The 21,793-nt window shown below is 43.9% G+C and overlaps 1 protein-coding gene across 1 annotated transcript in view; it reads right to left on the bottom strand.

The window, feature by feature from the left end:
- LOC103253254 (glutamate receptor 1) overlaps nt 1–21,793 on the bottom strand; it is a 131,736-nt gene that overhangs the window by 106,199 nt on the left and 3,744 nt on the right. The window contains exons 2-4 of the mRNA XM_021709412.1: nt 18,600–18,800; nt 15,758–15,925; nt 6,649–6,753 (exon numbers count right to left, since the gene is read on the bottom strand). Of these exons, the coding sequence (XP_021565087.1) occupies nt 6,649–6,753; nt 15,758–15,925; nt 18,600–18,800 (474 nt within the window). The remainder of the gene's footprint in view (nt 1–6,648; nt 6,754–15,757; nt 15,926–18,599; nt 18,801–21,793) is intronic.

Raw genomic sequence — 21,793 nt, 5'->3', positions numbered from 1 at the left:
CCAGAGTAGCACAGAGTAATTAGCTAGAGAAGGAGGAATAGGGGCTGATTCCACAGGAAAGCAGCACTAGGCTCTCTGAAGACCAAGATAAGGCATTAGAGTCTCTTTTCCAGACACAGGAAGCCAGTGAAAGTTTCAAGCAGAGGAACGATGTAATCTTATGTATATTTGAAAATTATTGTTCCAGCTATTGTGGTTAAGGTGGCTTTGGAGAGGCATAAGAACACGGCTGTACTCATGACTGGTCAGGAGGCTACAGCATGAGGCAGGGAGGGTGGCCTGGGCTCTGGGGTCAGCAGTAGTAATGGGGAGAGGTTGTGGGACTGAAGTCATGTCTCAGAGCTGTAAAATAATTCGATATTTCCAAAACTGGGTGTTAAGGATTTGAAGGGGTGCAGAGAAATTCACCTTAAAATATAACAATTTGTCTCTAGGTCTTTCTGACCTTCGCCCCTGCCCCATCTGTCCCAAGCTGCTTCCTCTACCTGTTATCAGGAAAGGAGAGGAAGAATGTAATCAGCCCTGCTCCAATCCTTTCACAACCTCAGGCCAGTCTCCTAGGCTCATTCAGTTTCCAAAGATAGCTACATTTATCTATCTTTTTTCAAAATACATTTATATTACTATTATTGTTATTATTATTATTTTTTTGAGTTGGAGTCTCACTCTGTCGCCCAGACTGGAGTGCAGTGCCCTCTCCCGGCCACCGCAGCCTCGACCTGCTGGGCTCCGGCGATCCTTCCGCCTCAGTCTTCCAAGTAGCTGGAACTACAGGCATGTGCTACCACGCCCGGCTGATTTTTTAATTTATTGGAGAGATGAGGTCTCGCTGCCCAGGCGGGTCTCGAACCGGCGGGCTCAGGCAATCCACTCACCTCAGCCTCCCAAAGGCGCGGGATTACAGGCTGAGCCACCGAGCCCGGCACTATTATTGTTATTTTGAGTCAGATTCTACTCTGTCACCCAGGCTAGAGTGCAGTGGCAGGCCCACAGCTACCACAACCCCGACCTGCTGGGCTCAGGCATTCCTCTCACCTCAGCCTTCCAAGTAGCTGGAACGATAGGCTCGTGCCACCATATCTGGCTAATTTTTTGTTTATTGTAGAGACAAGGCCTCGCCAAGTTGCCCAGGCTGGTCTTGAATCCCTGGGTTCAGGCAATTCTCTTTCCTCCATCTCCCAAAGTGCTGGGATTATAGGCATGAACCACCACGCTCAGCTTAAAGATAATTGTTGACAAGTCATTCTCTGGTTTCCCCGATCCATTCATTCCCCCAACCATGTGTTTCCCCTCTATAGAAATCCTCTTCCCCACCCTCCCATAACCTGTTTTATTAGAATGTAAGCCCCCATTCTTCATGTTGCCTTGAGAGAGTATTTCAATTTCTGGAACTCATTAGGAAGTTGGATTGTCATTCTGAAGTCTCCTAGATATACATGTTAAATAAAATTTGTATGCCTTTTCTCCTATTAATCAATCTTGCTTCATACCAGTGATTTCGCAGCAAACTTTTAGAGGGCCAATGGCCATAGCCCCCACAGATTCAAAGAAAAACTTCCAAAGGGCATATGGAATGGGGAGCTGTGAATTCTTTGGGACTTTACAAGATTACTTTTGGTATCAGCAGGACCTGGTATCCCTTTAGTCTTCTTTCCTGCACCATCTTTCCATTCCAGTTATACACAGGCTCAGAACTGGGGATAACAAACTCAGGGCAGGGCAGGGGAACTCAAACCAAGTTGAAATGGGAAGCAGGTGTCTTCAACTAGTCCAAAAGTTGCTATGGGAACAATGGTGACAGGCAAGGATGGTTAAATTGACAGTTCCCTGAAGAAAGATGTGTTTTCCCTAAACGTCTCTATTCCATTTATAAGAATTTGTGATCCCGAGTTTGACAAGATATTTTATTCAGACAGAGACTCCTAAATTGGCACCCCATTGTGAATCCCTCTGAACGGAATTTCCTGAGGACTCCGTTTTATGAGAGCCAGAACCAAGCCCAGCATCTGAAGCTCCTAAAGTTTATGATGGCCGGATGCTTAGAACACACACAGTTCAATGGGATGTCAAATTGGATCCAGACACTTGGAGGGTGTATTGGCACATGAGTGGACAGGGTATAGGCCTGAAGATCAGGAGAGTTTCTCTAATGCCCTGAATCAGGAAGAAACGGTAACTTTTTATTATACGGATCAGGTAAGGCCATGTCATGTTCACTGAAACCAGCACAACTAGGTCACCCTTGAAAATCTGAGAAATTTGCTAGGAGGCTGATTGAGTAAAAAGCCTGAAGCCACAAGATGTGAGGAATTGATTTTCTGAAAGTCAGATCTCCTGTAAACAAAGGATGTTTAAGCCCACATTCTAAAAAAGGATTTAGTCATTGGAAAGTAAGTTTAACAACAGCCCTGGGATCTGAAAAATAAAGCACAACCATTTGCTCGTGGATTTCAAGGTACTCTGTTATTTCTGTTTGCTGATTTATCCATTCCATGGGCTTACACATCCTGACTCACCCAAATGCAATGCTGACATAAAATCCCCGTGGCCTATAGAAGAGGCTTTATGAGTACAAACAAATGTGCGCTGAACATTCATTATGTGCCAAGATCTGCTGTGCTGAATCTCTTACTACAGGCAATGGAAGTGACAGTGTTGTCTCGTTTAATCCTGACAGCAGTCCTGGGGGGACAAAGGGGTATGACCACCCTTTTAGAGATGATGTAATGAGGTGCAGGGAGGCTAAATAATTTGTTCAAGGTCATGTGCCTAGTAAAGACTAAACAGAGACTTAAATTCTGGACTGTCTTCCTCAAAAGACCAAGCTCTTCACCTCTTTGCCAGTATTTCTTAACAAAACTCTTTAGAGCGCCAGCCAGAAACGCCACGGGTTGGAGAGGAAGACTACAATGTACGGATTCTTGGGCCTCATCTCCAGTCTCCAGGAGCAGAATATCCAGGGTTTGGGGCCCAGGAATCTGCATTTTTAACAAGGCTTCAGATAATTCTTCTATTTGCTGAAGTTGGAGAACTATTAACATTGTTATAATGTCTCTACTTCAATAAGTTCTTGATGAAAAGCTAATCTTGAGAACATAAAAAGGCAAGGTTTAGGGTCATCTCAATGGCCTGAAACCCTGGTCCTAGGAGTAATCATTAGGGAATGTCACACCAAAGGACAGTTTGTCAATTGATGAAAGCCTCAATGGAAACACCACTTTCAAAGAGGAAGTCAAAGTCCAGCCAGGAGAGGGACAATGTGATTAGGGGAGAGGCTGGTAAAAATGCATTGATGGCATTGACACCAAGGTGTCAGAGCTGAGAGGAGATAGGGATTTCACAGCCCAACATCCCTCACTTATTTTAAAGACCCAGCGAAGCTATGAGACATTCTGAAGACCACACAGCTGGGCAATGGCAGGACTGGGATGGAAGTCTCTGGCTTCTATTCTTACTTGTTGCACCACCACTATGTTCCCAATATATCCAGACAACCACTGATGTGCAGAAAAGAATCTGGATGTATTTTAAACCAATTCACTACTCCAGAGAGGTGGAAAAAAAACAGATCAACATCCATATTTTCATTATGACAAACACATAGTTGCTATTATATAATGTAGGAATGCCAATTTGTTCCATCCAGGAAATAGCAAGAATTGTTTTTTCCTGAGAAAAGCGACAAAAGGTCATTCTGAGGATTCTAAAGGACTACCCAGGGCCATGGTCAATAATTTTCTATCTGAAGCAATCTGCTTGCTGCTCCAGCACTTACAGAAAAACAAAACAAAAAACTACAACATCTATGTTTTCATCTGCAAGGCAACGGGTGGTGCCACCACCAGTTCTCAGAATCTGAAAGAAAGATGGCCCGGGGAGGTGGTCCTATATCTAATGACTTTCCAGAGGCAGCAAAATTCCCACAGCTGCCCACCCCCTACCAGCCCCTCAGTCATCAGAAATGTCCTGATTGTGTCATTCTGATCTATTCAGCTTTAACCACAACTGATAAATGCTGTGAAATAAGCCATCTGCATGTTTTCCAGATTTTAGTCATGTGCTACTTCTTTGACATTTACCCAACCACACACACAGGTAATATCCACTGAACAATGATTAGGTGCTAATACAGGCATGATGTGTTCCCATTTTATGGATATGGAGACTGAGAGTCAAGTGTCTTCTCTAGCAGCAGGAATCAGAACAACGGGATAACAAAAAATGATCTCAGACTTGGACTATAAGCATCATTCACAATAGATTTTTGACCTCAGAGAGAGTTTCCTCATATAATCACCATGCCAAAAGTTTGCTGAAAATTGGATATGCTCCCAGGGGCTACACTCATAGCCAAATAGGGTGCCCTTGTTTGGTACCTGCAGTAAGTTAAGATAGGCCATGGGTCTACGGTAGCTAATACTGAAGTATACCCAGTAAGAGATAGGAAATGTGCTCTGGTGGGCTGTGGTCAGAGGGAAGATGGAATGATGGAAGAAGGGTCAGAAAGATGTGATGTTGCTGGTTTGAAGATGGAGAAAGCATAACATGAGCCAAGGAATATGTTCAGCCTCTAGAAGAAGCTGAAAACGGCAAGGAAACAGATTCTCCCCTGGAGCCTCCAGGAAGGAACACATCCTTGCCACCACTTAGATTTTAACCTAATGAGACTAAGTCAGACTTAGGTCCTACAGAATTGTAAGATGATAAATTTGTGTTGTTTTAAGCCACTGTTTACAGTAACTTGTTACAAGAGGAATAAGAAACTAACACAACCTTGATGAATGGAATGAGGTGAAATTGACTATGAAATAGAAGGTGGAGTTCCAGACTAGACAGCAGAGAACATGGGTTGAAGGGAGTTAAGGATATTGTGTGTATGTAGAGAACTTTGTGCCGTAGAACTTTCTGCGCTGATAGAAATGTTCTACATTTGTGCTACCTGACGTGACAGCCATTAGCCAATGTGGCTATTGAGTGATTGACATGTGGCTAGTGCAAATGAGGAACTGACTTTTAGATCATAATCAATTTAAAATTAAATTTAAATAGCCTCTGTGGCCAGATGCAAGTATATTTGACAGCATGGGCATAGAGAGCATTAACTTTGAGAGATTAAGACCCAATTTTCCATGTCCCAGGCCTAGTACTTAGAACTTCTGCGTGCTCTTAGATCATTTAATCTTTTCAACGACGCTGTAAGGTTGGCAAGATTGTGGTGACCCCCATTTAAATAAAAGAATTAAGGCACAAAGAACTCGAATAAGTTGTCTGAGATCCCAGACTAGTAAGTGCTGAAGCCAGGATTCAGTTTTGAGGATTCTAGAGTTAGCACTCTGATCCATGGCACTCTACCAGCTCCATACCACACTGTACAAAGCCTCTTAGTCACTATGCCATGCAACCACAAGGAATTAAAAATGTGATGAGAGGTATGGGCAGAGAAGTAGAGGCTGCTGTGGGGTATAACCAAAAGAGGTCAAGGAAGGCTTCCTGGGGAAGGACATTGAGTTCTGAAGCCTGAGAAGGGACTGGCCAGGCAAGAGAAGGGAGTGAGGTAGAGGGAATCCCAGGCAGAGTGAACAGGTGTGAAGATGAACAGTGAGAAAGAACATGGTGTATTCAAGGAAGTGAAAGAAAATCATAAAGACTGAAGTGAAGAGAGGAAGGAAGTCAATGTTATGGGCTAAAGTTGGAGGCCAGGCATGGTGGCTCACACTTATAATCCCAGTACTTTGGGAGGCCTAGGTTGGAGGACTGCTTGAGCCCAGGAGTTTGAGACCAGTCTGGGCCAACATAGCAAGACCTTGTCTTTACAAAAAAATTTTTAAAATAGCCAGGCGTAGTGGAACATGCGTATAGTCCCAGCTATTTGGGAGGTTGAGACTGCAGTATTGCCTGAGCCTAGAAGGTCAAGGCTGTGGTGAGCTGTGATTATATCACTGCACTTGAGTCTGGGCAACAGAGTGAGTTCTGATTAAAAAAAAATAGGCGGCGGGGGGGTGGCAGTTAAGATTGAAGAAATGGGCATAGGCCAGAACACATAGGTCTGATAGAATTCTGAATGTTATTTCATGCATTTGAATGCTATCCTAAGAATTTTACTATACATGTATATTATATATTATACATATTATATATATGTACTATATATGTATAATATATAATACATATTTTATACACACACACACACACACACACACACACATATTTTTCCCTCTTATTTCTGTATGGATAAAGAGTAATGTGACCAAGTATAAATGAAGAGAAAATGGTTAACTTCCTTAACAATCATCTTTCTCAAGTTCTTAGTTCAGAATTCCTTAGGAATAGCAGTGATATGTTATATACATCAATTACTTTATATTTTCAAAGTGCTTTCCTATACCTCCGATTTTCACAAACACCCTGAGACAAATGTAAGAACTTTTATCATTACTTTGCAGATGAGTGAATGGATTCTCAGAGAAAGGACCTGACCTGCCCAATGTCCCAACTGACTAGTGGCAGAGCCAAGTCTACAATCTATGTTGCCTGAGTTTCTTCAAAGATCCAGTCCAGGAAAGGTAAACCCACAGGGCCCTTGGCTCTGGCCAGAGTCCTTGCTCAGCCCTCTCCTCCCTACAGAAGGGAAGCAAAGGTGGCCCTTACCTTCCGGATGCCATCATGTTTCATTTCAATCACGTGGAGGGTGTAATTGGTCCGGCGTCCCTTCTCATTAAACTGCACATTTCCTGTCAAACCTTCAAATCGCACCTGGAAAACAACGACAAATGGTGAGCCATGAATTCAGAAGATGCACTTCATGATCGTTTGCTTTTACTGCTGAAGTAGAAATCCAGGGATGTTCCATGGGATGAGGTCTCGGAGTAGCCTGAATGGGAAAATTCTCCACTCTCTTGCCCATGACAAGTTTCGGCATTAGAGCATAGACCTATTTCCCTTGAACTGGGATGCATTCTGAGAATTGTCTTCACCCATTAATTTAGCCAAATTACTAACCATGGGTCAGAGCACACACTTCATATGAAATCTCTGTGCCATCCTTAATCAAACATCCCCCCAGCACACAACCACCATGACCACCAACCTTCTGAGATGCACATCTGAGAATGAAGAGTGAGAGGGTGCGGAAAGGAACCAGGTGCTGTCACCAATGAGGACCCAGGATCAGAAGTCAGTCTTATGATACCTTGGGCTGCGTTAGAAAATGGTTTCTTAATTCCCTTGCGAGTCTGAGGAATAAAATACTTAGAAATCTAAAGAGTTGAATTTGACTCCAGCTTCACCCTTAACAGTCAGTGATATGGGTGATTTACTCGTCTAAGCCTTCAGTTTCCAGAATTCCTGCCCTGTCTATTTTAAGTGACACCCGCTAATGTAAAAGTGATGTGAAAACTTTAAAGCACCTGAGGAGAACCCCTTATGTTCAGACCAGAGCATGCAAGGTTTTAAAGAAGTCTTTGTTGGTTGAAATAAAGTTGTATCAGGGCTCCAAAATACGCTGCATGAGACCTCTCCTTTTCTTTTTTTTTTTTTCATTAATCAGTATTTTTTATTATGGTTTTGTGGGGTACAGTTAAGGGTTAGGTGTACAATGACGTTTCATTCAGGCACCCTGTAGATAAGAAGTGTTTTCCCATCCCCCGACAGATATTTGCTACCGTTAATCCCATCCCCCTCCCCCCCCATAGTTTCCCAGTACCATCAGTCATTTTCTCATAGTATTGCATTGGATGTTCAAGGTCCATTATATGAGAGACCTCTCCTTTTCAAATGGTAAAACCAAAGTTTCATGGTCTCATATCTTCAAGTTTGTATTAAAAGTCAAATGATCAACATGGAGATTCAAGACCTTTAGGGCTGGGCCTGCTGCTCTGTAGGTGACCAAGAAATCTCATCCAATTCTACTCTCAAACTGAGGTTGAGTCTCTGTGTATCATAAGTTCGGTACAAGAAACCACATTCTCTAATGGTGACCCACTGTGTGTCTTTAGATCCCTATTACAAGGTCAGTGAGGTGAGTCTCTACCTGCTACCAATACAAACCCAGCACTGTTTATTTTTCCCCCTTCAAATGACTTAAAAGGAAGCTTTGCGGAGTTTTCTATTTTTCTGACAGTGGTTAGCTCCTCTGTCTTTCGAAAGCACAAGAATAGCTGGGGTGTGTATGAATTTGAGAGAGAGAGAATGTGTGTGTGCACGCACGTGTGCGTGCTTCTGTTTGGAGCCTGACCCTCTTGTCACCTTCTAGTTTGATGTCTCAGTGGGGAGGTCATGATGGGCCCAGAGCACTGAGCAAATTATACAATAAGCTCTTCATTTTCTCAGACAGAATCTGGAGAAATCCCTGGCTCTGGGAACATCTGGGCTGTCTTTGCTTTTCAGAGAGAAAACAAAGTAAAGACCCTCCCACAAAGGAGAAAAGAAGGGAGCAATTCCAGTCTATCAGCAGCTTCACTTCCCTCTCACCTTGGTGATCTCTTGCCCAGTTTTAGCTTTCCCATTGGTTTAGGTTCAAGATCGGTTGCTAGGTTGGTGGGTACCTGTTCAAGTGACTCATTTGGAAAAACAGACTGGGGTAGATGTGCGGATGATGGGATGGCAGACTGATTTGCCCAACCAGAAAGAAGTGTCATTAATGATTCAAATAGGCCTTGACTTTTTGGCCCCAGTCTCAAGTATTGCACTGATCATCAGTATGGCAGATTGCATACTCTCTCTCTGACTCAGTTTTCTCATTTGTTTGATGAAACCATTTAGAGTTAATTATGTCTTAAGGTTGTTTTAAGGATTAAATATGATATTTTTTCCCAATGTTTGGACCATGGTGAGTATTCAACAAATGCCAGCTGGTATTATTATTGTTACTAACAGTGATACTAATACTACCACCATTTTCTAAATGTTTTGTGTTTATGAAGCACTCCCACACATATCACTTTATTTCTGTTCACAGGAACCTCTGAGGTATGCCATTTGGAGCTTATGATCTTCATTTACATGGTAGAAGCCAAAACTCTGGGTAAACTGATCTGCTCAAGCCTTATGACTAATAAGTGGTAGAAGCAGGTTTAAAATTCAGAGTTTCTGATATCTTCTGATATCTTCACTTGCTATATCAAGAGGCCTCTCAAAAATGGGCCAGTGCTACAGTGCTAGGTTTTAGGCAGACAACACAACACAAAAAATGTGCAATGTAGTGTCTTCTACCTGCCTTCTACTGTTCCAAGGTCGTGCTCTGTTCTTTACCAACTAGATGGTCATGGGTTTGTCACTGAACCTATTTGTTTCTTGGTTTCCTCTTCAAAGAAAGAAAATGCTTAGCTTATTGTCTGGGACATAAGTGCTCAACACATAGTTTACATTATTTATTTATTTTTGTTTTTTATTTTTATTTTTTTGAGTTGGAGTCTCACTCTGTCACCCAGACTGGAGTGCAGTGGCACTCTCATGGCTACTGTAGCCTTAAACTGCTGGGCTCAGGCAATCCTTCCACCTGCCTTCCAAGTAGCTGGATCTACAGGCATGAGCCACTGTGCCCGGCTAATTTTTCTTGATTTATTGTACAGACGAGGTCTCACCAAGTTGCCCAGGTTGGTCTTGAACTCCTGGGCTCAGGCAATCCTCTCGCCTTGGCCTCCCAAAATGCTAGGATTACAGGCATGAGCCACTGTGCCCAGCCAGTTTACATTATTTAGATGATGACGACGATGATGATGGTTACTACTACTGTGCTATATATGTAGAAGAGGTAAGAGGTACGGAAATAAAAAAGACCTAAAATTGTGGCCTGGGGCCTTGTAAGTTGTTTCAGAGAAGAGGACTCTTTAAGTGGAAATGAAGATCTTGTCACTGTCAGTTTTAAATGCCTTCCTCAGTTTCCAATAAGATTAAGGATCCTAGTGTCCTGAGGACTCTTGCATTGTCACAGTGATTTCATGAGAAGCTACTTATGTGATGTTCACAGAAACTCAGTGAGTAGCCAGAGCAGAAGTTCTTTTGCTCATTTTACAGATGAGATTGAGACTCAGGGCTGATGGTACTTGACTCCTGCATTCACAGTAAGTCATTCAGAGGACTGGGGTAGCAGAAGGCTCTTACTGTCTAGTTGGGGAAGCCACGTCTTACACACACTGAGATAAATCAAAGTATTGAAGAATAGAAAAGGAGACATCCCATAACCACCATTTCATGATGGCAGAGCAAGGAAAGGTCGAGAGAATGGCTCAGCCCCAAACCATTTATTGTAGAGAGTCAGGACTCAGAGTCAGAAGAAGAAGCTTCTCAGAAACGTGTCTTGAAATTGCTGTCCCATCCATCAGGTCTGAGCTCTGGGCTCTCATCCCCTTTTTCCCCCACCCCAGGGTGACTGAGGTCAGACTGGCGGCGCCCAGGCATCTCTCCTTGGTTCCTGCTCCCGGAAATCCTGTCGCCACCCTGGCGCCCGCCAACTCCCTTCATGAAAGATGGAGAATTAACCTTGGGTTTCCTGTAAACGGTATTGGGTGCCAGCTCAGAGTCTGTCTGTCACTGGTGGGAGGCTGCAGCATACATTTTCTTTCCTGACTGATGCCAGGAGAGTGCTGGTTAATGTCTCTACTACTTGAGCCATGGTAAAGAAAAAATTATTCAATTACATTTGTTAAAACACAGTAAGGAAGACTTTATTGAGGACTACTGCAAGGGGTCTTGCAAGAGGGAAGGGAGTCTGGGCTCAGCATGGGCTAGTGGGTGTTCATTACTAAGAAGCAGAGAGGTAGTCAGTGGATGGAAATATACTAAGAGGAAACACTGGGGGTAAGGCAGATTCTGGCTAAACTGACCAAACAGGATTCTTGCTGAAGACAGACAACACCAGGGTGATCAGACATCACCTGGGGGTTGGTGGAAGATGATGAACCCAACTGTGGGTAGGAGGGCCTTACTAAGTTGACTTAGCAGGGTTCTTGCTAAAACTGGATTTTATGAGAAGTGCACATATAGGCCTAGGAGCAGGTCCAGGAGCCTAACTGAAGTTTGGTCAAATAAGGAATCTTTACCAGTTGTCAACATGAACTCTTCTCCTGCACCCTCACTGGATCCCGAAAGGTAGCTCTGGGGTGACAATTGAGCCTTCTGAAGCAGCCATTTGCAGCTGCCTGCCTCAGGTAGATCCTTCCTCCTGAAAGTTTACTTGTCATGAAGACTGTGGGCCATGTTCCTGTGGCCACATCCCAGTTATTATAGCCAGGGCAAATCTCAGGACTTGTCTGAACTGTCACTTCCCTACCTGAATCCTAGGAAGAATAATCTTGGCTCTAACTCTCTCGAGCAGTTGCCCTGAAGTTCAAACAAGCATATACTTGATGCTTTCTTAAAATTTTGAGCCTTGTGACAAAGCAGTGAGGGAGGCAGTGCTAAGAGGATTGTTTATTTAGCAGATAAAATCTAGGTCTAGAAAAGTCAAGCAATTAGTACAAGATCCCCCAGATTGTGCTTGGTGGAGCCACCGTTAGAACCCAGCTCTTTTCTCCCAAGCCCTCTAACAGACCACTGTGAGGCCTACAAGTTCTCACTTATACCCCCTTCTATCTAGTCTACTGCTGAGTGTTATCCAGAACCTCCAAAATTCGATTTAATTCTTGTTCAAATGTACCCTTCCTGGCTGGGCATGGCAGCTCACACCTGTAATCTCAGTACTTTGGGAGCCTGAGGTGGGAGGATCTCTTGAATCTGGGAAGTCAAGACCAGACTAGGCAACAAAACAAGATCCTGTCTCTACAAAAAGTTTTAAAAACTAGCTGGGTGTGGTAGTGCATGCCTGTAGTCTCAGCTACTTTGAAAGATGAGGCAAGAGGACCACTTGAGCCCTGGAAGTAGAGGCTGCAGTGAGCTATGATCATACTGTACTCCAGCCTGGGTGACAGAGCAAGACTCTGTCTCCATAACAACAACAACAACAACAACAATGCCTTTCCCTTGAGGCTTGCGTGACCATACATTTCAGTTTGTTTAGGACAATTTCCATCTACAGCTCTTATTCTAGAATAATTGATAATAGCTCTCCTATCTATTCTAAAGTGTCCTAGTTTGGATGATAAATTTTGGACAATAAAGTGGTTACATTATTGGAAGGTGCAGCACACTACTGCAGGAAGACTTGTGGATGCCCACACTCCTTCGCGATGGTCTTTTGCTCTGATTGTCCACAGCACCAGGAACCCACCTGTGCCAGCTTGGCCGCCTATGCTAGTTGACGCGCAATCTACAGTTTTCTAGCACTATTTCCTGTAGAAACTGGATATTTCCCTTTGAAACTGGATCTTGAATCCTGAAATGTAGGACTGTGTCTTACACTCCCACTGTCACCCTATCCAGACCCCACCTAACAAAGTGCTGAGCACACCTTCCCTTTTGTATACTTGATTGTCGGCTGGTTAGTTGCAAAAACAAAGACTAAATGATTGTTTAGGGCAAAAATCTTCTACATTTGAGGTTTTGGGATGGGCTCTAGGAATGTCTACATTTCCTTCACTCCTGATCATGCAGAAATATATTTATATGTACAGAAGAGTCTACAGATTAAAACAAATCATATCCTCAAATGCCTGTGACCTCCCCAATGTTAAGAACCTGACTTGGAGATGTGGGTCTTCTCTGCACCCAGAAGGCGACATATGGTCACCCTCATGTTGCCTGTTCCTGGAGCACAGAGGGGCTCCAGGATGTGAGCGCATTAATATTCTGACCAGCTCCCTGGATGGCAGACAGGGGCCAGGCAGGCAGGCTGACTGTCTTCCTTCTGCTGCTGGGGAACCTATGGAGTGGGGAAAGGCTGGGGTGCATGGATATTATCCAAGGCCACGCACTGCTGAGGGCTGGGCCATAGCTGTTGTGTCTCCCCTGCCTGACTGGGCCCTCGAGGCTTCAAAGCAGTGAAGCTTACACAGCAAGCTGTCATCTAAATGTGGGTTTGAGTCCCAGTTTTACCACCAGCTGGCTGTATAATTTGGGGGCAGTTCTATAACCTCTGTGAAGCTTGTTTCCCCATTTCCAAAGCACACTTAATAAAACTAGTTGCCTCAGAGTGTTATAGCGAGGATTCAATGAGAGATATATGTGAATGTTCAGGGCCTTGTGCATAGTGAACCCTTAACATATCACACCTATCATTACCATTATTTCTAGAATTTAACTCAGCCAGGCATGGTGACTAATGCTTATAATACCAGCAGGCAGGGCAGCAGAAATCTGAGCCTCCACACTCTGGGCTCCAAGGGCTGGATGGCATCAAGATTTACTCAGCTGGGGGTGTGTGACTGTTTGCTTGCTGGGGGGTGTGGCTGTTTCAAGAGATGGATCTAGAAGGTGAAAGAGCTGACAGAGGCCATGACTCTGAGGAAAGCCCCAGAGGTTAATGCTTATAAGCAAAGCCTCTGGGGTCACAGGACAGGCTGGCCTGGGGCAGGAGGAGGAGTCCTGTGTTGGCATCTGGTTCAGCCTCTACTGCTCAGCTGCTGTGTGACCCTGGATGGGTCACTGCCCACTCTGGATCTGCTGTCTCATTTAAAAAGTAAAGAAACATGAGAACCAGTCATCTACCTCTAAGGTCTCTTTCAGCCAAAACTCTTGATTCTAAGTGCTTACCAAAGATTTGAAAAGGAGTCAGTTTAACCTCTGATCTTAGGGTTGGGATGTTCTGCATTGTTTGTTTTTTTATTTTGTTTTTGAGGGCTAGTTTTTCTTTTTCGCTGCAGGGAGTTTCTTGAGGGCAGGCCAGTGCTTGATCCCAGACTAGAGCAGCATGCCACAGGCCCTCAGTCAACAGATGATGAAAGGCAAGCAAACCCATGTCTAGGCTCCAAGACAAAATAAAAGAGGTCATTATTCTTTTGACGATGGCAACCGCTTCCTCTCAAACTCTACTGAGGGCAGAGGTGGAGGAATGAATATACATGATAACCAGAAGGACGTGGGTTAGACCATAAGGGAGGAAGAAAATTAGTCTCTTTGAATTCTTCAAGCCAGCTAAGTCTCAGGGTCTCTCTAGCCTCTTCGTTTTTATGGATAAGGAAAGAGACATCTGCAGGAGAACTGAATGAATATTTCAAGGTCACTCAGAGAGCCAGGGGCCAGGCTGGCCTCTGTGCCCAGCCTTCCTGCCATCCGCCTTCTTCCCTGGCTTCAACACTGATATGGTGGCATCAGAATATTCTTTCAGGGACATCATTAAGATGGGAGAGGCAAGGGAGTTGGGAGGGCTGTGAAGCCGAGGGCAAGTCCCTGGCACCTTCTGAAACCAGTCTCACATTGCAAACAATCTGTCTGGACGGTGGAGTCTGGAAGAGCATTTTAAATAAGCTCGGGGGGCAGGTGCTGTCCCTTTGGCAGTTAATCCCTGCAAGCTGCCTGGTGTCTGCTGTTGCTGCCTAGTGCCTCGAGGGCCACCCTGCTCAGGTACTGGAGAGGGCAGAAATGGCTGCTGGATGTCCCCCTTGGCACGAGTCTCCTGTAGTGAGCAGGGCTCTTGCTTAGCTTCATTCCAAAGGGCAGACTTCCGTATCGTCCCCTGAGTGGAGGCATCTTGTCAGGGTTGAGAAACAGCTGGTGAGGTTTCCTTCTCGTCTTTTTTTCCAGGTTGTGAAAACTGCTAGAGCTGTGCACATGTGGCTGGCAAACAAACGGGAAGAGTTGTACATTTTGCTCTACATTCCTCCTTCATTCAGAAACACTCCTCTGCTCCCCGGGGAGCCCAGATTCATCTTTTGCTGAATGCAGTCTTAAAAGTAGAGCTGGCCTTACGCAGGCCACTCCATTGGTTAGGGATGGTGGGTTCTGAAAGGTATTTGCTCCAAATCATCTTGTTGTTGTTGGCTTGCTGGTGCTTTGCCTTTCTTTTGCACCAAGTACTTAATGTTCTCCCCCATGCCCTTTGGGAACACAGATTCTCTATCAGGAGGCATCAGAAGCAAAATAAGGCACTATGCATTAGCAGTTTGAGAATCACAGCCTGGGCTTGATGTGCTTTCGAAGACTTCTAGAAACCTCTAGGAGCTCCAAGAGTGATAAAGCTAAAAGCAAGTCTCCAGAATCTTCTAAACCGGGGATGTTAAATATCCGCCCACGTATACCACAGTCTCATCCTGCTTCCAGAGCAGACATATTACTAATTGAATATTAATACCTCTCCCTGTTGTATCTGTTCAACCTCAGAACCTTTGCATAGCCCATTGATTGGCGTGGCCTGGCCACCTTCCATCCCTGTCCTTGAACTGTTCTTAAGTGCAAGCAAAACTGAGGATTGCAATGCTGAGAAGCAGGAAGGTAGCATCAGAAGAAATGAGAAACATGTTTAGGGTCTGTACAGAGTAGGCCCTCAGGAAATGTGCACAGAAAGCAAAGGTAATAAAGAAATCCAGAAAATGGAGGCAGCAGGGATGGGTCTCCAGGAGCGAGTAATATGGTTCAGTTTTAGCCTGCGTATTTCTAGTATCCTTTCCAAGAACAGAAAATCACCAGCTTTTCTTTCTCAGCATTATTGCCAAGCAAAAAATATAGCTTTTACACTACAAGAAATGACTATTCCATATTATTAGTATTATTCTTAAATTTTACATGAGGTTCCACATATGCCATGAGCCACAGACACAATGCAGTAGCTGTTTCAAACTTCAGGCATGCTATTCCTTTTCTTTAAAATAGCTGTGTTTTACCTGAATTTGATGCCGAAATCCTCTAGGAGGTTCCCATGAGATGGGGTAAGCTTTGCTGACCTTACCTGCTGCAGAGCTCTCTGGATGTCGATCCCTTGACCCCAGGGCACAGCCGGGTTAGCCAGACAGTCCCCAGCATTCCCCCGGCGGGAGATATCAATCCTCTGCCTCCGCAGGCTCTGGAAAGCCTCAGCCATCACCTTCACCCCATCATAGGTGAGCGCAGAGGTGTACTGGTGGGAAGAAGGAAGGCAGTTAGGAATCAGAGAGAGCTGACAGGAAAGCAGGGCTGGAGGCTGTATCTGGGAATGTGCTTTCTGGTGATGAGAAGGTGTGCAGCGGACCAGGTGCATGGTACAAAGTGGGAGACAGTGGTGAACCGGGTTGGGGAGAGCCTGTTCCTTATGAGTGGGGGCTGCTGCTTACCACACTAGCCAATGATGCCCTCCTGAATTGTGAGTTCGGTATTGCCAGGTATGACTTTCAAAGAAAAGTCAGAATTCTAGATTTTTGTGCACAATCTTCAAATTAATTTTTTTTTTTTTTAAGACAGCAGCTCGCTCTGTTGTCCAGGCTGGAGTACTGTAGCACAATCATGGTTTACTGTAGCCTCGAATCCTGGGTTCAAAAGATCCTCCTGGTTCAACCTCCCAAACAGCCAGGACTCATGTCTGGTTTTTAAAAATTGTTGAAGGGACCAGGGTCCTGCTACGTTGCCCAGGTTGGTCTCAAGCCATCCTTCAGCCTCAGTCTTCCAAAGTACTGGGATTGTAGGAGCGAGCCACTGCATTCAGCCAATCTTGCAATTAAAAAAATGCTGGTTCAATCAGAAAAAAATACATAGATTAAATCGAACACATCTGCAAGATTGATACAGTCCGTGGGAAACTAGTTAGTTTTCCCAGCATTTACAGTTACCAACTGGGAGCCAAGAAGAGCTGTTTGCTCCACATCTCTTGTGATAGCAAAAGACGAAAACAAAAAGTGTGAGCTCTTAATTATTTCCTTGTGTAGCTTACCTGAGTGGTAAGTTTATGCGCTATAAACTCTCCCCTTTGCTTACTCACAACTATTAGTTTTTCCTCTCCTAACAAAAAGGAGGCTAAGATGTGGATGAAACAAAATCAGGATAGTAGTTCTAGAAATTATTTCCCGACTTGGGAACCCATGTCTGTTTTCTTCACTACTTTGTTTCTAATCCTCATTGTGTTGTCTAGAATGCTGTAAGTTCACAATAGAGAGTTGAAGAAAAAATGTATTTTTCTAATTTTTTTTTTGAGTTGGAGTCTCACTCTGTCAGCCAGGCTGGAATGCAGTGGCACACTCATGGCCTCCATAGCGTCGACTTGCTAGGCTCAGGCGATTCTTCTGCTTCAGCTATCCAAGTAGTCGGAACCACAGGTGTGTGCTACCACGCCCTGCTAATTTTTTATTTATTGTAGAGATAAGATCTCACCAAGTTGCCTGGGCTAGTCTTGAAACCACATTCTCAGGCAATCCACTCGCCTTGGCCTCCCAAAATGCTGTGATTACAGGCTGAGCCGCCTAGTCTGGCCGTATTTTTCTGCTTTTTAACTGCAATTCTCTCCCTTCTTTTTAAAAATTGTATTACACTCATTTATTTTTGTCATCTCCACAAATCTTTTTGAAATTGGCGTAGGATATTCATATATTAATTAATCCTGGGTGGTTTGTTCATTGCATCAAAGCACACGTGTGATTTTCGTTTGCTTATGCCCATATTGAAATAAGTCTTCATTCTTGAAGCTTTAAATGAGTTTGCACATAGTGGGATGAGAATTGTCTCAGTTATATGGTTTGCCATTTACAAAAAGAAATGGACCAATTGGCAAGAGAAAGTTTGCCAAGGAATTACTTTTTGCCCATGTAAACAAACTTGGCCTCAGAAACCATCTCAACACAGTGTTTCATATGGCCACTGTCTGGCTATTTGGTTTGATAGGGGAAAGAAAAATTATTTACTATCCCTATCCTAAACCATTCTCAAATAGCAAACAAATTAGATTTTGGTTGTAGGATTTAGAACTGCATTTCTGGGAAGCAAGAAGCAGAGAGTCCATGTGATAACTGAGAGCTGACTCTCCGAGTCAGAGATCTGATGACTATTCCTTAGTTAGGCTGCCCTGATTTTTAGCTGGACACATGGTTGACCAGAATAAGGGCCACTTCTCTACACTACTCAGGGAAGCTCCATCCACAAAGAAACAAGCATCCCCCTGAGCTATGCAACAGGGGCCTTGCCCAGAATGGAATCATCATATTCCAGCTTCCACTGAAGGCAACTGAGGATAGTTTTCTAAGATATGGCCAATGGCATGAGTGGAAAGTTTTTGTGTAACTTCTGAAAAGGGTTCTTAAAAGAAGCAGCTGTGCTTCGCTTTTTTTTTTTCCTTCCTGCTGGGTAGACTGCTGTGGCTATGGTGGTCATTTAGGCGGCCATCTTGGACTTAAGATTGCAGCCACATGCTGAGGATAGCAGAACAGGAAACTAAAAGAAGCCTGGCTATTTGATTACTGTGGAGCCATTACACAAGCCCTGGACTGTTGAGTTCTAAATTTTGTTTATGTGAGAGAAAAATAAAACGTCAATCTTGTTAAAAATTACCATCTATTTGGGTTGGCTGACCCTAGTGCTTTGCACCCAGTAATATTTATGAATGTATTTCCCTTAGCTTGTTCCTTTTAGAAAACTTTTTCCTTTCTAAAACCTAACGTTGCTTAGAAATCTGGGGCAGGTAAAGGGACCAGGCTGCCCTTCCTTCTCAGCCTCACTTTCCTGCTTTCCTGTTGGTGTTTTCTAGGACTGACACCCAAGAAGCCACATGTACTTGAATCCTTGCCTTAGAAATGCTTTTGAAAAAACCTAGTAGAGTCACCCTCCCTCACCTTGGGCCGCTTCCAGTCCACCCGGGTATGATCTCGAGCATCACTATTCTTCCACTGCTGCATGATCTTGGCCGGGATGGTGTCTGTGTAGTTCACCAACTGAAAACCTGTCACGTTTGCTCCACTCTCCTTAAATTTGTTTAAGTCAATGTCCATGAAGCCCTGTGGAGGGAGGAGAAGGGAGAAGTCAGAACATGCTGCCTGGTTAAATAGACACAACCCTGAACAGAATCACAGGACTTTTCATCCTGCTCCACCATGTGGAACTGACTTAACGAAGACACAGTTGTGCCTCTCTTTCTTCTGAATTTGGTTATCAGTTTGTACACATGGTTAGCATGACTCAGATGTCAGCATGCCTGGCTGGAGTGCTGACTCTGCAACTCACAAGCCACTAGTTACACTGTCAGGGACTAAGGCACCTGACAGTTTTCTCATCTAAATAGTGGAGGACAGAAGGCTGGGGGAAGATGCAATGTCAAGTGCATGGTGCAGACTGAGTGATCAGCAAATGGTGGCTGGAATTATTATGGTGATACAGATTGGTGGGACAAAATAGAAACCACTAAGGAGAAAGTTGTCTCATCTGCCATCCCCACCCTCCACCATTTTGAGAAAAAAGAAATCTGGAGTTCATTGTGGTAAGCTCCTATGAGTTCCCCAAGGTCACCAGCAAGTCTGTGGAACAGGTTGGATTCTGATCTGGGTCTTCACCTTTCACCCTGAATGCTTTCCCATACAACAGACTAGGTCTTCTCTACTGGATGAGGCCTGATCAACTCCAACATCCACGAAGGATTCTTTATAGTAATAAAACTCTTCACCTCATTTGGTAAAGTTCACTCAAACTTAAGCAGCCTTCAATCTAAAAAGGAAATCTTATATTTGTATAACATATTCCAATAATGTATAGTACTTTCATATCTATGGCCTAATTTCACTTTATCCCTTTATAAGGTAAAAATTATATGTCTATTTTTCAGGTAAAGAAACCAAGACAGAGTGAAAGTATCAACCTGCACAAAGCCATTTATGGAGTTAGTGGCAGAGGAGGACCAGAACTAAGGTCTTCCATTAGGCAATTTGTTTACTAGATCACTCATTCACTGACTCACTCATCATACAACAAACATTTTTGAGAAGCTACAGTGTACTATTCTAATGTGAATAACACAAATCCCTTCCCTCATGGAGCTTGCATTTTAGTGGAGAAGATAGACAACAAATAAACAAGTAAATATGTAGTATAGCATAGTATAATCTAATATGGCAGACCCTGTGGCAGTAAAGAGTCCACTAAGGAAGATGAAGTGGCTAAGAGGATGGGGTAGGGGACAATGTCATGCTTTGAAAGGATGATGAGGATAAGTCTTCTTGAGGAGGTGGTTTTGGCATAGGGACCTGTGTGAAGTGATGCCTTGTGAGTGAGCTGTGGGAATATTTGGGGAAGAGCATTCTGAACACAGGCCTAGAGGTGGGAGAATACTTGGCATGTTCTAGAAACAGTAAGGAGACCAGTGTGATTAGAGCATAGGTAGAGGACAGAGGGTGGAAAACAAGGTCATCATGGCTGTCCAAGTCTGGCTCACACAGTCTTGTGCTAACCATGGATTTCCTTTTAGGTATAACTGGGGGCCTGCTGCAGGAAACAGGGCAGAGGTCAGCACATCCAGTCCGTTTCAGTCCCATAGCTTGGGGAAGCAGCCAAATCCCAGCGAGCAAAATGGGAGAATGAGTAGGGAAAGCATTACAAGGGATGGAGAACTCCTGGCTGGCAGCCAAGGGAGCCAAGGGCTGGTCCCACCTCTTTCTCAAGATCCTAGGACACTGTCCATGTCACTGAATTTCTCATTAGCTTACTCTAGTTTTGTCATCTGAAATAATGGACGTTGTAATTCAAAGATACAGTCTCCCACCCTGCCTCTGAAGTTCTGTGATTCTTTATTGTTTCTATTTTATAAACAAACCTTAGTGGTACCCAGATCCACTGTCCTTGCGGTTCTTTCTGCCTAGAGATGTGATTTTCCTGGCAAGCTCCTTTTCAACCTTTGGAGCTTGGCTAGAACAATATCTCTGCAGAGCAGTCTTTCCTGACCCCTTATCTTTTGAACCTGTTCTTGCTGGGTAGCAATGTTGTCAGTGTTTTGTTCATTCCCACTCCCCTTTATATACACTGCCATTCTACTTTTTATACTAACTGCAGACACTTGTTACCCCACCTATCCACTGGGTAAGCCAGAAAAGTTGTGGAGTTAATACACCTGGAAGCAACTCCCAGCATCTCATCTGGAGCAGTTAGTAGGTAAATGCTCCAGAAGCTCTCCCCTGGGTGGCATACCCCTGAGGCAGGTTCTACACTAACATCAAGAGATTCTCTTAGAAATTTAGAAGTGTCTGTTCATATCTTTTGCCCATTTTATAATGGGGTTGTTTGTTTTTTTCTTTTCAGCATGTTTGAGTTCCTTGTAGATGCAAGATGTTAAGCCTTTGTCAGACCTGGAGTTGACAAATACTTTTTCCCAGTCTGTAGGCTGTCTCCCTGCTCTCTTGATGGTTTCTTTGGCTTTGCAGAAGCTTGTCAGTTTAATGAGATCCCACTTGTCTATCTTCTCTCTTATGCCCTGTGGGTTTCAGGTTTTGCTCAGGAATTGGATGCCAGTTCCAATTTCCATGAGGGTATGTCCTTCATTTTCTAAGGTTCTTATGGTTTGAGGTTTTACATTTAGGTCTCTGATCCATTTAGAGTTAATTTTTGTATATGGGGATAGATAGGGATCCTGTTTCAATCTTCTGTATGTGGTCAGCCAGTTTTCCCAGCACCATTTACTGAATAGGTTCTCTCCCCAGTGGTAGGTGGTAGAGGCTTTGTCGAAGATGAGTTGGTCGAGAAATGGAGGTTTTGCTTCTGGAATCTCAATTCTATTCCATTGGTCTATATGCCTGTTTCTGTACCAATACCAAGTTATTTTGATTATTGTAGCTTTATAGTAAAGTTTGAAGTCTGGTAATGTGACATCAGACAGACACTTCTCAAAGGAAGACATCTGAGCAGCCAATAGACACATGAAGAAATGTTCAACCTCACTGATCATCAGGGAGATGCAAATCAAAACCACACTGAGATACCGCCTAACTCCAGTCAGAATGGCAATTATCAATAACTCAAAAAATAACAGTTGCTGGAGAGGGTGTGG

The sequence above is a fragment of the Carlito syrichta genome, unplaced genomic scaffold, assembly GCF_000164805.1.
Source record: "Carlito syrichta isolate Samal-C Ts95f unplaced genomic scaffold, Tarsius_syrichta-2.0.1 Scaffold214907, whole genome shotgun sequence".
Taxonomy (NCBI): domain Eukaryota; kingdom Metazoa; phylum Chordata; class Mammalia; order Primates; family Tarsiidae; genus Carlito; species Carlito syrichta.
Note: the sequence above shows the minus strand (reverse complement) of the source record. Positions and strands in the feature narration are given on the sequence as shown.